Source organism: Gadus macrocephalus, chromosome 18 (genome assembly GCF_031168955.1).
Source record: "Gadus macrocephalus chromosome 18, ASM3116895v1".
Lineage (NCBI taxonomy): Eukaryota > Metazoa > Chordata > Actinopteri > Gadiformes > Gadidae > Gadus > Gadus macrocephalus.
In genome coordinates, this window is record NC_082399.1 from 20,572,094 (window position 1) to 20,587,464 (window position 15,371).

General features: G+C 48.0%; 4 protein-coding genes across 5 annotated transcripts; all 4 read left to right on the forward strand.

Moving 5' to 3' along the window:
- Positions 1–1,764: 1,764 nt before the first annotated feature.
- Positions 1,765–3,871, forward strand: LOC132446169 (proline-rich protein 36-like). The gene is made up of 8 exons (XM_060036319.1): positions 1,765–1,960; positions 2,044–2,130; positions 2,253–2,339; positions 2,503–2,580; positions 2,692–2,859; positions 2,954–3,301; positions 3,572–3,759; positions 3,802–3,871. The coding sequence occupies exons 1-8, from the start codon at positions 1,817–1,819 to the stop codon at positions 3,869–3,871; spliced, it is 1,170 nt and encodes a 389-aa protein (XP_059892302.1). The 5' UTR covers positions 1,765–1,816.
- On the forward strand, positions 3,779–5,728 carry LOC132446437 (uncharacterized). 2 transcript variants are annotated; one of them, XR_009522842.1, is made up of 3 exons: positions 3,779–4,377; positions 4,622–5,429; positions 5,526–5,658. XR_009522842.1 is itself a non-coding variant. In XM_060036748.1 (3 exons), exons 1-3 carry the CDS (start codon positions 4,078–4,080, stop codon positions 5,574–5,576), a joined length of 1,068 nt encoding a protein of 355 aa, XP_059892731.1. In that variant the 5' UTR covers positions 3,779–4,077; the 3' UTR covers positions 5,577–5,728. The 2 variants fall into 2 exon arrangements, 1 of the variants encoding a protein (XP_059892731.1); XM_060036748.1 differs by having other exon boundaries at positions 4,622–5,367; positions 5,555–5,728.
- A 148-nt stretch (positions 5,729–5,876) lies between these two features.
- On the forward strand, positions 5,877–8,676 carry LOC132446170 (uncharacterized). The gene is made up of 3 exons (XM_060036320.1): positions 5,877–6,597; positions 6,687–6,979; positions 7,815–8,676. Exons 1-3 carry the CDS (start codon positions 5,932–5,934, stop codon positions 8,674–8,676), a joined length of 1,821 nt encoding a protein of 606 aa, XP_059892303.1. The 5' UTR covers positions 5,877–5,931.
- Positions 8,677–10,098: 1,422 nt separating this feature from the next.
- LOC132446171 (uncharacterized) lies at positions 10,099–12,635 on the forward strand. The gene is made up of 6 exons (XM_060036321.1): positions 10,099–10,607; positions 10,732–10,851; positions 11,024–11,101; positions 11,215–11,382; positions 11,477–12,081; positions 12,347–12,635. The coding sequence occupies exons 1-6, from the start codon at positions 10,500–10,502 to the stop codon at positions 12,633–12,635; spliced, it is 1,368 nt and encodes a 455-aa protein (XP_059892304.1). The 5' UTR covers positions 10,099–10,499.
- Positions 12,636–15,371: the final 2,736 nt, after the last annotated feature.

Genomic DNA, 15,371 nt, shown 5'->3' on the forward strand with positions numbered 1-15,371 from the left:
CTTAATTGAGTACAACAGTAGTTGGATTTATCACATTGATTTAACAAAATATGTGTTACGTGGATTTTTATTATACTTAATATCAATCTTTGCACAAAAATTGCTCTAAGCCTGAGTCTTGCTGTTCGCTGGTTCCCTCGTTGGTGCAGTAGGCAGCACTTCATTCTCATATTCTGAAGGTCATAAATTCGAGCCTCACACGGGGCACAGAGTTTTAGAAACTATCCAGTATCATGCATTGTGCCAATGTTTGTAAAAGAAATCGGGTATCAGTGCCATGTGTAAAGATTCTTGATTTCCAGGTTATCTTAATATTCTGAAGGTATTACTCATGAGAATCTTGTGGCTTCTGAGAAGAAATGACTTGACAGCCATAACACATGGCATTCTTCATTGAGTTCAACAGTAGTTAAATTTTTCATATTGATTTATCAAAATATGTGTAACATGGATTTTTATTATACTTGATATCAATCTTAGCACAAAGAATACTGTAAGCCTGACTATTGCTGTTCAATGGTTCCCTTGTTGGTGCAGTAGGCAGCACTTCATTCTCATGTTCTGAAGGTCGTGAGTTCGAGCCTCACTTGGGGCACAGAGTTTAAGAAACTAAATTGTATCATGCATTGTAAAAATGTTTGTAAAAAAAATCGACTACCAGTGCCCGGTTTAAAGATTCTTGATTTCCAGGCTATCTTAATATTCCGAAGCTATTACTTATGAGAATCTTGTTGCTTCTGGGAAGAAATGACTTGACAGCCATAATACATGGCATTCCTAATTGTGTACAACAGTAGTTCAATTTGTCATATTGATTTAACATGATATGTGTAACATGGATTTCTATTATACATTAAATCGATCTTAGCGCAAAAATTGGTATGAGCCTGAATAGTTATATTCTGGCTGCCTCGTTGGCGCTACCTAAATCCGATCCGTCTGCTTTCTAGATTCAGGATCGTCCAATCAAATCATCGGATTTCCAATATCTTTTCACCAGAATGACCAATCACACGTTCCACTGTCCATTTCTCTCCATTTCTCTTCCATATCTTTTCACCAGAATGACCAATCACACGTTCCACTGTCCATTTCTCTCCCTGCGCTAAGCCAATCACGGACAGGCTAGCGACGCTCCGAATTCGGAATGGATTTTAACTGTAGAACAAACCACACGTATTCAATCGTCATTCCTGAAAACGACTCTATAAGGTGAGGGTTTGAATTACATTAAAACACATTTAACACATTTAACACATCCAATCGCGGAAATGATCCACCCTATAAATTCGGACAGGTCATGCTCTGGAAAAGGTAGCGGTAATAACGGTAGTAATTACGCTCTTCTGAAAACTAGTCTGCAATGTAACTGTTTGCAATTTACATTACAACAAATGCTTTACATTTAAGAACCAATAAATCGCGGAAATGATCGACGTTATAAATTCGTTCTACTGAATATTGGTATTATTTAATCCAAAAGTCTGACCGTGCGGATTGTCTTAGCTTGCCCGGACATGTCACTACTTTTCCTTGTCATTTCACTGACTTTGGTTAATTTACTAGCATGTTAGCATCGGTTTAACTTTACTAACTTGGGTCAACTTCTTGTTAATTTATTGCATGTCAGCCTCAGTAGGAACTAGTTTTAACAACCATTTTAAATTACATGGGGATATACTAGGGATTATTTTGTATGTATCATATGCACACACACACACACACACATGTATATGTATATGTATATATATATATATATATAGCATATGTCTTTGACAATATGTGGTAACTTGGCCATTCTTCCCCTTGTCTTCAGATGTCTACTAAGAAGCATCGAGCCATGGGGTCTGAGGAGTGGGTGAGCCGCCTGAAGGCATTTGCCTCTTCTGGCACTTGGCCCTCCAGTGCAGGGAACAGGCCATCTACAAAACAGGCCAAGTGGCACAACCTCTACCAGAAGGTAAGCATTGCCCCAACAGTAAACCAAAACTCCAAAGTGAACCAATTGTGTCTAAATAAATCATTCTTTTCAATTAATTACAGATTGAGAAGTGTCCCATGATGATGCGTGGGCAGACCTTAATGTTAGGGATAGCCCAGACATGTACCTGTGGCTTTCACTCCCAGCAGGTAATATTGAGAGCCTGGTGAAATCAATGCATTTTGTAGGCTTACAATTTGTGATGTGGACAAAATCCCATATTCATTAGTATTAATGCTTGTTTAATGGTTTTATTGTTTCTGTCTGTCAGTCTGTGAGAAGCCCTGCAGCTACCTCTGCCTCCACCTCTGCTGCGCCTGCACGGAGCCCTGGGAGGCCTGCATTGACGCTGGCGATGGTGAATATTTCCATCACATTAAATACCATGTCATTCACCTGGTTAGCCATGATCAACTCATCTCAGATCTGTGTGTTTACATAACTTTCATGCGTATCACTGGTGTGTGTATAATGTCATTTTTAACACCATTTTATTAAGACTATTCTTGGTTGATTTTCAGTTTGAGAAAGCGTGGTTTGGTGGGACTTTGTCTGCTGCAGCCAAGCCGAATGTCAATCTGACCAGGAGGCCTGTTGAGGTAATTGATGTACCTATAGCTGTGCCTGATGCCTTAGAACACAGCCATACAGCCAACACTATCCTTGTTTTGTAATTGTACTTCATCGGCTCTGTTTCCCCCTCTTCCCAGCGTCCCTCCAGCCCTGCCACTGTCCCGTCTGGGAGAAGCACTCCATCCGCTACCCCACCTCGAGTGACGCCCCCTTCCAGTCCCAGATTCTACAGGCCTGTCTCCCCTTTCTCTCTGCCTCCATCCAGCCCCGTCATGTCGGCGGCGAGGACCAGCTCTTCTCCTCTGGTTCGTGCAACTGTAATAACCTCTATACAGGTCTTACATACTGTAGCGTGTAGCGGATAGATGATTTATGATCTTTTTCATTTTCTTTATGTAGGTTGAATCAGATACGAGTCCTGCTCCTCCAGTTCTCCTCCCTGCTCCTCCAGGTCTCCTCCCTGCTCCTCCAGGTCTCCTCCCTGCTCCTCCAGGTCTCCTCCCTGCTCCTCCAGGTCTCCTCCCTGCTCCTCCAGGTCCCCTCCCTGCTCCTCCTGGTCCCCTCCCTGCTCCTCCTCTTGCTGCTCAGTTCTGGCTGCCGGTGGAAATGAGGAAGACCATTCCCCAGCAGGACCAGCACTGGATTGCATCCACGCTGTGGAGGAACCAGCGGCTGCGACCGGACGTCCAGCTCTGGTATGAGCCACCGGTTCCTGCCCTCATCTATGGGGCGGCAGTAGCTCAGGAGGTAGAGCGGGTGGGCTGGTAACCTGAAGGTTGCTGGTTCGATCCCCGGCTCCTCCTAGCTGAGTGTCGAGGTGCCCTTGAGCAAGGCACCTGCTCCTGACGAGCTGGCTGTCGCCTTGCATGGTTGACTCCGCCGTCGGTGTGTGAATGTGTGCGTGAATGGTGAATGTGAGGCAACATTGTAAAGCGCTTTGTGTGGCCGATGGTCAGAAAAGCGCTATATAAATGCAGTCCATTTACATAAATGCAGTCCATTTACATCTACAACCAGGTCCCGTCACCAGACCGCTTTTTTATGCACCGGCTCCTGGTGTGGATGCCCTACCACCTGTGGAAGGTGAGGCTGTCCTGCCCCCAGTGCAAGGGGCAGCTCACCGGGGCCGGCATCCACAAGAGGGCACGGAAGGTCCTGGACGTGGACAGGACCTTCCACTATCTGATGGTGACGGAGACCCTCAGGTGAAACTCCTCCAGGTGCATATCAAATTACCTGTCCACGAGCCAGACCGTCCTGGACCAGCTGAGCTTGGCTCTCCGCGGGGAGTTCCGCCTCATCCTGACCCGCAAGTGAGTTCAGATCATGAAAGCAAATATCTTTTTTCAGTAATCAGTAATCCAGCAAATAGCAATATTTGATCACACTAAACCCCATCAATATTAGATCAAAAATATTTATAACATTTTGCCCATAGAAAACTCTTTGTCCAGCCAAACTAAATAATTTGATACAATCATACCTGTCCACAAAGGTATGCGTGTGACATCCTTGTCATCCGGATGCTACGGGAGAGGACCCTCGGCAACAGCTCCACACGCCTGGCCAAACAGCTGCGGGAGAACCACGGCGAGGAGTGGCTGCAGCGGTTGGCCCGCTACATGGAGCTGGCCAATGACTTTGCCCGCAGGCCCGGTCTCTTCCCTGTGGTCTGTCAGAGCCCCCCCGAGCCTATCGCTGTCCCGACCAACAGGTGGCTCCTGACTGTGTACGGGAAGGACTTGATGAGCCGTATGGGTCACATCAAGGCCAGCATCACCTCCACCTTTGGCTCCATTTTAAAAATGGATTCTACAAAGAAGGTAAAAAGGACATCAGTAACAATGCATCAACAATATATGAAATAACACCATATCCCAGCTTGGGAGCCATTGAAGTTATAGTCACAAATGTGTCAATGTTTATTTGATGTGCATTTTTGCGTGCGTAAATGCCTCTTTTATATGTTTATTCCTAGATATATATTTTGCTTCTGTTTTGTTCTTATTCTAATTTATATTACTGTTTTGAAAGCAATCTGAATTAGTTTATTCTGATTAATTCCAGATGACCAAAAAGCTGGCTGGAGCCGCCAAGGGGACGGCGCTCTGGGTGTCCTCCGTCAGCAACGAGAAGGGGCAGGTCCTGATCAGCGTCCTGACAGCCCAGGAGGGACCTGGACTGGACCGGATGGTGTCAGGCCTCATCAGGCGCTACAGCGAGGCGGGCGTGGCTCCCCCTATACTCCTCTACGTGGACTGTGGCTGCTGCAAGGAGACGGGAGGGGAGAGCAAGCTGCAGGCCAGGTTCAGCGGCTGGCCAGACCTCGTCATCCGGCTGGACATCTGGCACTTCCTTCGGCGGCTTGCGGCCGGATGCACGACCGACGCCCACGCCCTGTACCCCATCTTCATGGCCACGCTCTCCGTCTGCCTGTTTGAGTGGGACCCTGAAGATGTGGCCCTTCTGCGCCACGCCAAGAGGGAGGAGCTCCGGAGGGAGTGTGTGCCCGGCATCTCCGAGGCTCTGGTGGACAGCCGGTTGACCAAGGCCCAGTTGGCGCTGTACTGCAGGCGGAGGACCCGTGGAGAGGAGGCCACCATCCGCCAGGTGGAGGCCCTGCTGCAGGAGCTGATGGGGGACAAAGGCAGGGACCTGCTGGGTGTTCCCCTCCTGGACCGGGTGAGGATGGAGCACATCTGGCGGGTTCAGAAGAGGCACGTCAAGTGCATCCAGGACCTGCCAGGTGTGCCTCTGTACACAAAGACCGGCACCACCACCACCAAGGACGGCGTCGTCCTCACCAAATACAGGTGTGCGTGAGGTTCAACGTCCCTGGAGTCCTTCCACTGCCACCTGAACCGCTTTATTCCAGGTGAGTTTTAATGGCATCACCAGCGTCTAACACACTGACGACCATTTACTTTTATTGGTAATACATGTTCTACAATACAATATTCTCTACTTTCAGGGACCCAGGCCAATGACCTGAACTTCCAGCTCTACCTGCTGGACGGGCTGAACCGCTGGAACCAGGACCGGGCTGCTGCTGCTGTGGCTGAGAAGATGTCCGCTCTCCTCAGCTACTCGGGGGATCTGGTACACTGTGTAAACACATTTGGCACCAATGTGTTTGGACAGATGTTTGTCCCCTCTTTCCACCTCCCCAGCAAGTACACTGGTAAGTTGCACTGAATACTGAATGCTTCACACTGGGACATGAAATGACGACCAGGCATGTATACGTTTATAATGAAATTAATTAATTAGTTAATTATACAAAACAGATTAGATTCACTTATTTGCATATTCTGTCGTCCAATCTGTCATCACAAATATGTTAACAAGTCACAACAAGAAGGTGCTATAATCAAATAATGAATGGGGGCTGCTCACTTTCTATCTATATTCAGACCAACATTAATATGGGTTCCACACATGTTGATGTACTTATTCTGCTAATCACAATGTTGTTTTCATTCCCAGGAGAGTTGATAGGCATTGACTACCTCTACATGCAGACGGGGAAGTGCATGCAGGACATGGATCCTGAGGGGGAGGAGACGGAGCAGCTGCTGGAGGACCTGGGCGACGAGGCAGAGGATGAGGGCTTCACAGACGACACCGAGGCTAGTCTGGAGGTCTTCTCTGCCCTCATTTCACTACCACCTGCTCAGCCCTCCACCAGTGGTTCCTGGTCCGCTGCTCCACCTCCTCCTTCTCCACCACCACCGGCTCAGCCCTCCACCAGTGGTTCCTGGTCCGCTGCTCCACCTCCTCCTTCTCCTCCACCACCGGCTCAGCCCTCCACCAGTGGTTCCTGGTCCGCTGCTCCACCTCCTCCTTCTCCTCCGGCTCAGCCCTCCACCAGTGGTTCCTGGTCCGCTGCTCCACCTCCTCCTTCTCCACCACCACCGGCTCAGCCCTCCACCAGTGGTTCCTGGTCCGCTGCTCCACCTCCTCCTTCTCCACCACCACCTCCACCTGCGTCATCTGCTGTCACCGCTCCGGGTGCCGCCCCACAGGTTCCTGTTGAGCAGTTGGTAAGTACCTTTGAGAAATAGTGAAACATAACATTTAGATTTCTTTCCTATTTGTCCAGCATCGATGTTAAAATGGTTTTATTTTTCAGGCAGTGGATGAAAACAACATCCCGGGCCTGGAGAGGGTGGACCGCCTAGCCGAGTATCTGGTGGGGCTGAGGAGCCAGAACAGCCTGGCCCTCAGCAACCGGGATGTCGGCATCATCGTCGGCCTGTGGGAGGACCTGCTGCCCTACAACCAGCAGAAGGCGGTGTACCATGCACGGCACCAGGACAGGCTGCTGACGGGGCGCTTCAGGTCGCCGAAGAAGAAGGGAGAGTTCACGTCGGGTGTGGACAGTTTGCGGAGATGCACCATAACAGCGAGTGCATCTCCTGCACAGTAGGGCTGTCACTTTTTCCAAAAATGAAATTCGAACGAATTTCGAATGTCCATAATTAATTCGAATACATTCGAATACATTCGACCCCCCCCCCCCCCCCCCCATAGAACTATTAAAAAAAAAAAAAAAAAAGAAACACGACAACGACTGTTGTCGTGTTTCTTTTTATTTCTTGTGGAAATCACGTATACCTACTGAATTCATAACAGCACAGGATAAAAACACATCTTTGATAACACATTTGTAAACACAACAAGAGGAAGCTCCGACACACAAGTGCGGCTGTCTTTTACGCATTAACAATAACTGCTCGGAGCGCGATATGCGGAGCGCATGTCGTCCATGGCACACACAGCCTATATAAACGAACAATCTGTGAGGCCGACCTCCAACACGGCATGCTGCTCTTTTGTACTTGTAAAGAAAATTACAAGTAGTCTCGCAGCTCTCCGTTACCGCTGCAGCTGCAGCCGCTACAGGCTGCCCATCGCGCCCAGCGCAGCAGCGGACTTTTCTCCCTGTCGTGTGCGATCAGTGTCGGTCTCCGTTTCAATGAGCTCGTGTGAGAGGCTTTCAGTCACGAGATGTTTCTGTGCAGGGGAAAGGTGGACTAACCGGGAGAAGCGGGGATCCAGGAGGGCCGCTTTATTGAGGAAAAGCCACTCGCCGCTCTCTTCTTTATAGCGCATTTTTACAGTTCGAATGGAGAATTACACTTCGAATTCGAACTTTTCACCCCACCTTCGAACAAATATTCGAACTTCGAATAAAAAGTGACAGCCCTACTGCACAGTGGCCTTCATGCTGCCGCCTGGTTGATGCCATCTGTGTTAGGCTCTGCACCCTCCACCCTTCCCCTACCAAGAAGGGGAAGGGGTACCTCTCAAGGTGGAGTCTGATCCTGAGGGACTACCGCAGGATCAGACAGCTCATCCTGGCCAACGGGGCCGTGATGTCCACCACCAGCCTGCAGCTGGTTGAGGTGAACCAGACCACCCTCATCCAGTGGCACAACAGGAGGGTGGCCAGGCAGGGTGTCTCCGTGTTGTGCCAGGGTGTGGACCTGCCTGCCCCCGTGCCTGTTGCCACCGTGGTCTTACCGCCGGGTATGGACCGCCCCGCTGTGGCTCCTCAAACCCCGGGCCTGGTGAAATATTCCTACCACCTCCCGGAGAGCACAGCGGGGCGGGCCAAAATGAACTGGAGGGCCACAGCCACCGCAGCCGTAGCACCATCACCAGCACCGGCACCAGCACCAGCAACGGCACCTGCAACGGCTGTAAGGCCCAGGATGAAGACAGCCCAGAGGCGGCTGTTTCCCTGTCCTCCCACCCCTGCCCCTGTCATCAGCAGCACCCCTGCTCCATTTGTTTTTGCCCTCCCCCGGGCCCCTACTCTCTCCGGCACTCCTGCCCTCACCCAATCCCTCCCTAGCACATCATTCCTCCCGGTAAACCCCCTGTTGTGCTACCCTCACGCCCAGCCCCCCATTATGTTTGCTGTCCCCTCACCAGTGCCTCCCCAAGCCCCACAACGGAAGAGGCCTTACAACCGGACTGGGGAGGCAAATAAATGCAGGAAGTGTGGGGAGCCCCGGAGTGCAGCGACTGGCCACAGCCAGTACAAGGGGACAATCTACTGCCCCTCCTCCGAGTCCCTGACCAAGGAGCAGTGGTTGACGGAGAGGAGGAAATAAGATCACCAGTGTTGTATACTATCTATGTTATATGTTAAAATAAACATGTTTATATATTAACAAATATTTTAAGAATTATTTGCTGGTCATCTTATTCGAACCATTAGCCAGATCCACTCCACAAGAGGAAGCACCATACTACTATTGCAATATAATATGCACAACACAAAATGATTTATAGTTGAAATACTTGTAGGTTGAAGATGGAGGCTAAATTGAGCCCACAGGTCACAATACAAATAATAACTAAACAAGTAGCTTGCTAAAGAGTGCACAGGTGTGCTGTGAATAGCTGTGGCTACAACAATAGTGGAATAGAAAGTAACATAGTAATTAGAATATTCCCATTAAAATAAGTGCATGTGTGTCAATGGAGGGCAAGGGTAATTATATTTGAGAGATCTTGAGTACATCCATGAATGAACCAAAAAAAATGTTTGTCACCGGTGGGACTTGAACCGCCGACCTTCTGTTCCAAGGCTGAAGAATTGCAAACAAAACTCCACATTCTCAGGTTTTTATTTGTTTTTTATGTCATGAAATGTTTTTTTGTAATTTATGTCCTAAATTTCTCTCATTCCCTTCCCTTTCCCCTTTTTCTCCCTTTTTCCTCTCTTTTTCCTTCCTTTTCTTCTCCCCCCCTTCCTTCCTTCTTCCCCCCCCCTTAAAAGACTATTGTTCCCCAGCTTAGGTCTCACCTCACTCTCGAAAGTCTGCTTTCCTCGAGTTTATACTGTCCAATGAAATCTTCCCATTTCCATTTCTTGTCCATATGTTGACCAATGCAATCTTCCCCCTTCCATTTCTTGTCCATATGTTGACCAATGAAATCCTCCCCTTCCATTTCTTATCCATATGTTGACCGACCAATCACATCGTCCCGTTCCTTTTCCTAACGGTCAAGTAAGCAAGTAGCGGTGTTCACGAGCGTATTTGTAGAAGCAATACTTTGGAGAACTACACGACAAGGTAACTATTTGATTTACATTTCGAGACATGATTTACATTTACAGATGAAATGATATTGTTGAAATGAGTGAGATTGTAAATCGGCCGTGAAATGAGTGAGATTGTAAATCGGCCGGCGTAATTCATTCAAAAGTCCGAGTTAAAATGCGATATAGGGGTCAAACTATTTGATTTACATTTCGAGACATGATTTACATTCACAGATGAAATGATATTGTTGAAATGAGTGAGATTGTAAATCGGCCAGCGTAATTCATTCAAAAGTCTGAGTTAAAATGCGATATATGGGTCGAACTATTTGATTTACATTTCGAGACATGATTTACATTTACAAATGGCCGGCGTAATTCATTCAAAAGTCAGACGGCCTGTTTAATCGGATATGATTGATTGACTAGCGATTATTTGTTTTGTATGTATGATTTGGAATAGTTAATTGTCATCTACAAACGACTATTACATTATTATAAGGTAATCAATTCAGAACAAATGATTTGGGAATATGATGATAGTAACTTATGATTTCATTGATTGAATGTCAAATGTGTGTCTCAAATAAAAGTGTGTATCTATGAAAGATATTGATATAGCATATGTCTATGACAATGTGTGGTAACTTAGCCATTCTTCCCCTTGTCTTCAGATGTCTACTACAAAGAAGCATCGAGCCATGGGGTCTGAGGAGTGGGTGGCGCGCCTGAAGGCATTTGCCTGTTCTGGCACTTGGCCCTCCGGTGCAGGGAACAGGCCATCTCCCAAACAGGGCAAGTGGCACAACCTCTACCAGAAGGTAACCTTTGCCCCAACAGTCAACCAAAACTCCAAAGTGAACCGATTGTGTCCGTAAGTAAATCATGCATTTTAATTCATTACAGATTGAGAAGTGTCCCATGATGCTGCGTGGGCAGACCTCAATCTTGAGGGTAGCGCAGACATGTTCCTGTGGCTTTCACCCTCGGCAGGTAATATTGAGAGCCTGGTGAAATAAATTTTGTAGGATATACAATACTTACTATGTGGACAAAATCCCATAATGAATAATATGGATTAGTATTAATGCTTCTTTCATGGGTTGATCTTTCTCAGTCTGTGAGTAGTCCTGCAGCATCCAGGCCAGCTACCTCAGCCTCCACTTCAGCTGCCTCAGCCTCCACCTCAGCGGCGCCTGTACAGAGCCCTGGGAGGCCTGCATTGACGCTGTCAATGGTGAATATTTCCGTCACATTAATTACCATGTCATTCACCTGGTTTACCATGATCAACTCATCTTTGATCTGTGTGTTTACATATCTTTCATGTCATATCATTGTGTGGTATTGGTGTGTATTATGTTCTTTTTAACACCGTTTCATTAAGACTATTGTTGTTTGATTCTCAGTTTGATAAAGCGCGGTTCGGCAGGACTTTGTCTGCGGCAGCCAGGCCTAATGTCAACGTGACCAGGAAGCATGTCGAGGTAATACATGTACCTTTAGCTGTGCCTGATGCCTAAGAATACAGCCATTAAGCCATACACTATCCTTGTTTTGTAAACTGACTTCATCAGGTACGCTTCCCCCTCTCTCACAGCGTCCCCCCAGCCCTGCCACTACCCCAGCTGGGAGAAGCACTCCCTCCGCTACCCCACCTCCAGCGACGCCCCCTTCCAGTCCGAGATACATTAGGCCCGTCTCCCCTTTCTCTCTGCCCCCATCCAGCCCTGTAATGTCCTCTGTGAGGACCGGCTCGTCCCCTCTGGTTAGTGCAACTGTAATAACCTCCATGCTGGTCTTACATACTGTAGCGTGTAGCGGATAGATGTTTTATTGTCGGTTTCGTTTTCTTTATGTAGGTTGCATCAGATAGGAGTCTTGCTCCCCCTGGTCCTGTCCCTGCTCCGCCTGGTCCCGTCCCTGCTCCGCCTGGTCCCGTCCCTGCTCCCCCTGCTCCCCTCCCTGCTCCCCCTGGTCCCGTCCCTACCCCTCCTTGTACTTCTTCATTTCTGGGTCCGGCTCCACAACAGTTCTGGCTACCAGCAGAAATGAAGAAGACCATTCCCCAGCAAGACCAGCGCTGGATTGCATCCACGCTGTGGAGGAACCAGCGGCTGCGCCCAGACCTACAGCTCTGGTATGAGCCACCGGTGCCAGGCCTGATCTACAATCAGGTCCCGTCACCAGATCGTTTTTTTACGCACCGGCTCCTGGTGTGGATGCCCTACCACCTTTGGAAGGTGAGGCTGTCCTGCCCAAAGTGTGGGAAGCAGCTCACCGGGGCCGGCATGCACAAGAGGGCACGGCAGGTCCTGGACGTGGACAGGTACTACCTGATGGTGACGGAGACCCTCAGGTGCAACGCCCTCGGTTGCGTCACCAATTACCTGTCCACGAGCCAGACCGTCCTGGACCAGCTGAGCCTGCCTCTCCGTGGGGAGTTCCGCCTCATCCTGACACGCAAGTGAGTTCTAATCAACACATGAAAGCAAATACCCTTTTTTATAATAATAATAATAATACATTTCATTGTACATTATTTATGTAGCGCAATTCATTCTGCCAGTAATGTAGCAAATAGCAATATTCACTTTTTACACTCTCCTGCAAAATATTCTATAGAATATCTATATTAGATATACTATATATATATAATAAAAAACAACATTTCCATTTTGACGATAAAAAACTCAAATAATTTGATACAAACATACCCCTTGTCCACAAAGGTATGCGTGTGACATCCGCGTCATCAGGATGCTACGGGAGAGGACCCTCGGCAACAGCTCTACCCTCCTAGCCAAACAGCTGCGGGAGAACCACGGCGAGGAGTGGCTGCAGCGTGTGGCCCGCTACCTGGAGGTGTGTGCCGACTTTGTGGACCAGCCGAGTCTCTTCCCTGTGGTCTGTCAGGAGCCCCCCGAGCCTGTGGCTGTCCCGACCAACAGGTGGCTCCTGACCGTGTACGGGAAGGACTTGATGAGCCGTATGGACCACATCAAGGCCAGCATCACCTGAGTTTTAATTGCATCACCATTATTTAATTACAATGAAGACCATTTACCTTTATTGTTTATATAGATGTTTGCACAATAAAAATAAACCTCTCAATCATGAGTGCATTCTTATCTACTTTCAGGGACCCAGGCCAATGACCTCAACTTCCAGCTGTACCTGCTGGATGGGCTCACCAGGTGGAACCAGGACCGGGCTGCTGCTGCTGTGACTGAGAGTAGATCAGCCCTCCTCAGCTACTCGGGGGACCTGGTGCAGTGTGTCAACACACACGGCTCCAAGGTGTTTGGACGTAAGTATGTCCCCTCCTTCCACCCCCCCGCCAAGTACACTGGTAAGTTACACTGAATAGGGATTACTTGCAATACTCAACATATGTTGTTTTATTTTGTGTTCTTGTGTTTCACACTTGGACATGAAATGACCACAAGGCATGTGTACGTTGGAAATAAAATGTCTTTAATTCGGCAAGACAGATTAGATCACGTATTTGCATGTTTGCAAATTCTAATATTGCAGTATATATAATATATATACTGTTGCAGGTGATCAAATAATAAATATGTTAACATATTTCATATAAGTCATAACAAGAAAGTACTATGATAAAATAATGACATGAATGTGGGGTGCACATTTTCTATCTATAATCAGACCCAAGATATGGGTTCCACATAGGGCTGGGCGATATGGGCCAAAATTAATATCTCGATATTTTTTTACTATATCTCGATACACGATATATATCTCGATATATTTTGAATCTCCTCTAGAGCACATCATAAATGCTCGATTCAACCATGTCTGGTATAATGTTACGTCAGTAATAATTCTAGTATTACTGAAACATAAGTCTGCATGTAGATTACATGAAACAACATATTGTTTAAACTCATCAGTGCTTTCTATTGGAACAATTTAGAACTTGCACATAAGAAAAGGAAAATCACAGCAAGTTAGATTTACCAACACAGCATTTATTCAAACCGTTAATTATTTATTAACAGTTTGAATAATAATTATTATATATACACTGCCAGACGAAGGATCCAGTGCTATTCTTTTTCGAAACCAAATCCTCAGTTTCCATCCTTTTTTCTCTCTCTGGCTGTTCTCACTCACCGGTCGGAGGTACACACATATACAGCAGCGCGCCTTCCAGACTACGTCACACACGCGCGTCCATGAGAATCTCGTGGACTCGCAATGGGCGGGGGGAGTGAGTGTTTAGAGAGCCACCGGAAATAGCGAGAGAAGGGAACGCTGTGCGTTAAACAAACCCTGAGAAGCCCAATCCCTATGAGAGCTCCCCACGCTACGGCCATCAGGAGGCACACAGAGCTTTTGGCCGTGATATTATATAAACAATTATATTATATTATATATTATTATATATAGAGCTCCGGGAGTCGCAAACGGCAACAATCACTTTCTCCTCCGTGCTGCAGTTCACCCCGGACTGCACTGCACCGAGTTTGACGGTTGAACGCTGGTTGGCTGTTACGTTACACATGTCACTCAGTGGCCACGCTGTTGAACGCTGATTGGCAGATACGCGTCTCTACGTTCACTTTGTATGAGATCTTGTCGCCCCGTCGCGTGAAAGCACAACGAGTATGCCGGCGGCGGCAAAAAGAAACATTGCGTGCCAATTTATATTCGATGTTCGCGATAGGGGCATTTTATACATCCCCTGGAGAACATCTCGCGATACATCGCATATATTCGATATATCGCCCAGCCCTAGTTCCACACATCGTCAATATACTTGTTATACTAATTCCATTAATGTTTTCATTCCCAGGAGAGTTGATAGGTGTCGACTACCTCTACAGGCAGACGGGGAACAGCATGCAGGACATGGATCCTGAGTCTGAGGGCACAGAGCAGCTGCTGGAGGACTTGGCCCTGGGCGACGAGGCAGAGGATGAGGGCTTCCAGGAGGACGTCATTGACCCCACAGTGACGAGTCTGGAGGTCATGTCTGCCTTCATCGCCACTGCACCACCTGCCCAATTCTCCTCCAGTGGTTCCTGGTGGTCCTCTCTTCCGCCGCCACCACCACCACCTGCTCAGCCCTCCACCAGTGGTTCCTGGTCCTCTCTTCCACCTCCTCCTTCTCCGCCGCCACCACCACCACCACCGGCCCCGTCATCTGCTGTCACCGCTCCGGGTGCTGCCCCACAGGTTCCTGTAGAGCAGTCGGTAAGTACATTTTAGAAATAGCAAAACATAACAACATTTATATTTATTTCCTATTTGTCCAGAATCAATGTTATATCGGTGTTCTTTTTCAGGCAGTGGATGTAAACAACATCCCGGGCCTGGACAGGGTGGACCGCCTGGCGGAGTATCTGGTGGGGCTGAGGAACCAGACCAGCCTGGCCCTGAGTAACCAGGACGTCAGCAGCATCGTGGGCATGTGGGAGGACCTGCTGCCCTACGACCAGCAGAAGGTGGTCTTTTCTGCACGGTACCAGGACAGGCTGCTCACTGGGCGATTCAGGTCGCCCAAAAAAAAGGCTGAGTTCACGCCTGGTGTGGAGAGTGTCAGGAGGTGCACCATAGCATCCACTGCATCTCCTGCACAGTGGCCAGACTGCTGCCGTGTCCTAGAGTCTGTCAGGGTGTGGGTGTCTCCCTGTGTTTCCCTCCTGTGTTGATTACTGTTCCCTCCCCTAATGTGTCTCAGCTGTTCCTCGTTGTGTTTGTTATTTAAGCCCTCGTCTTTCCTTTGTT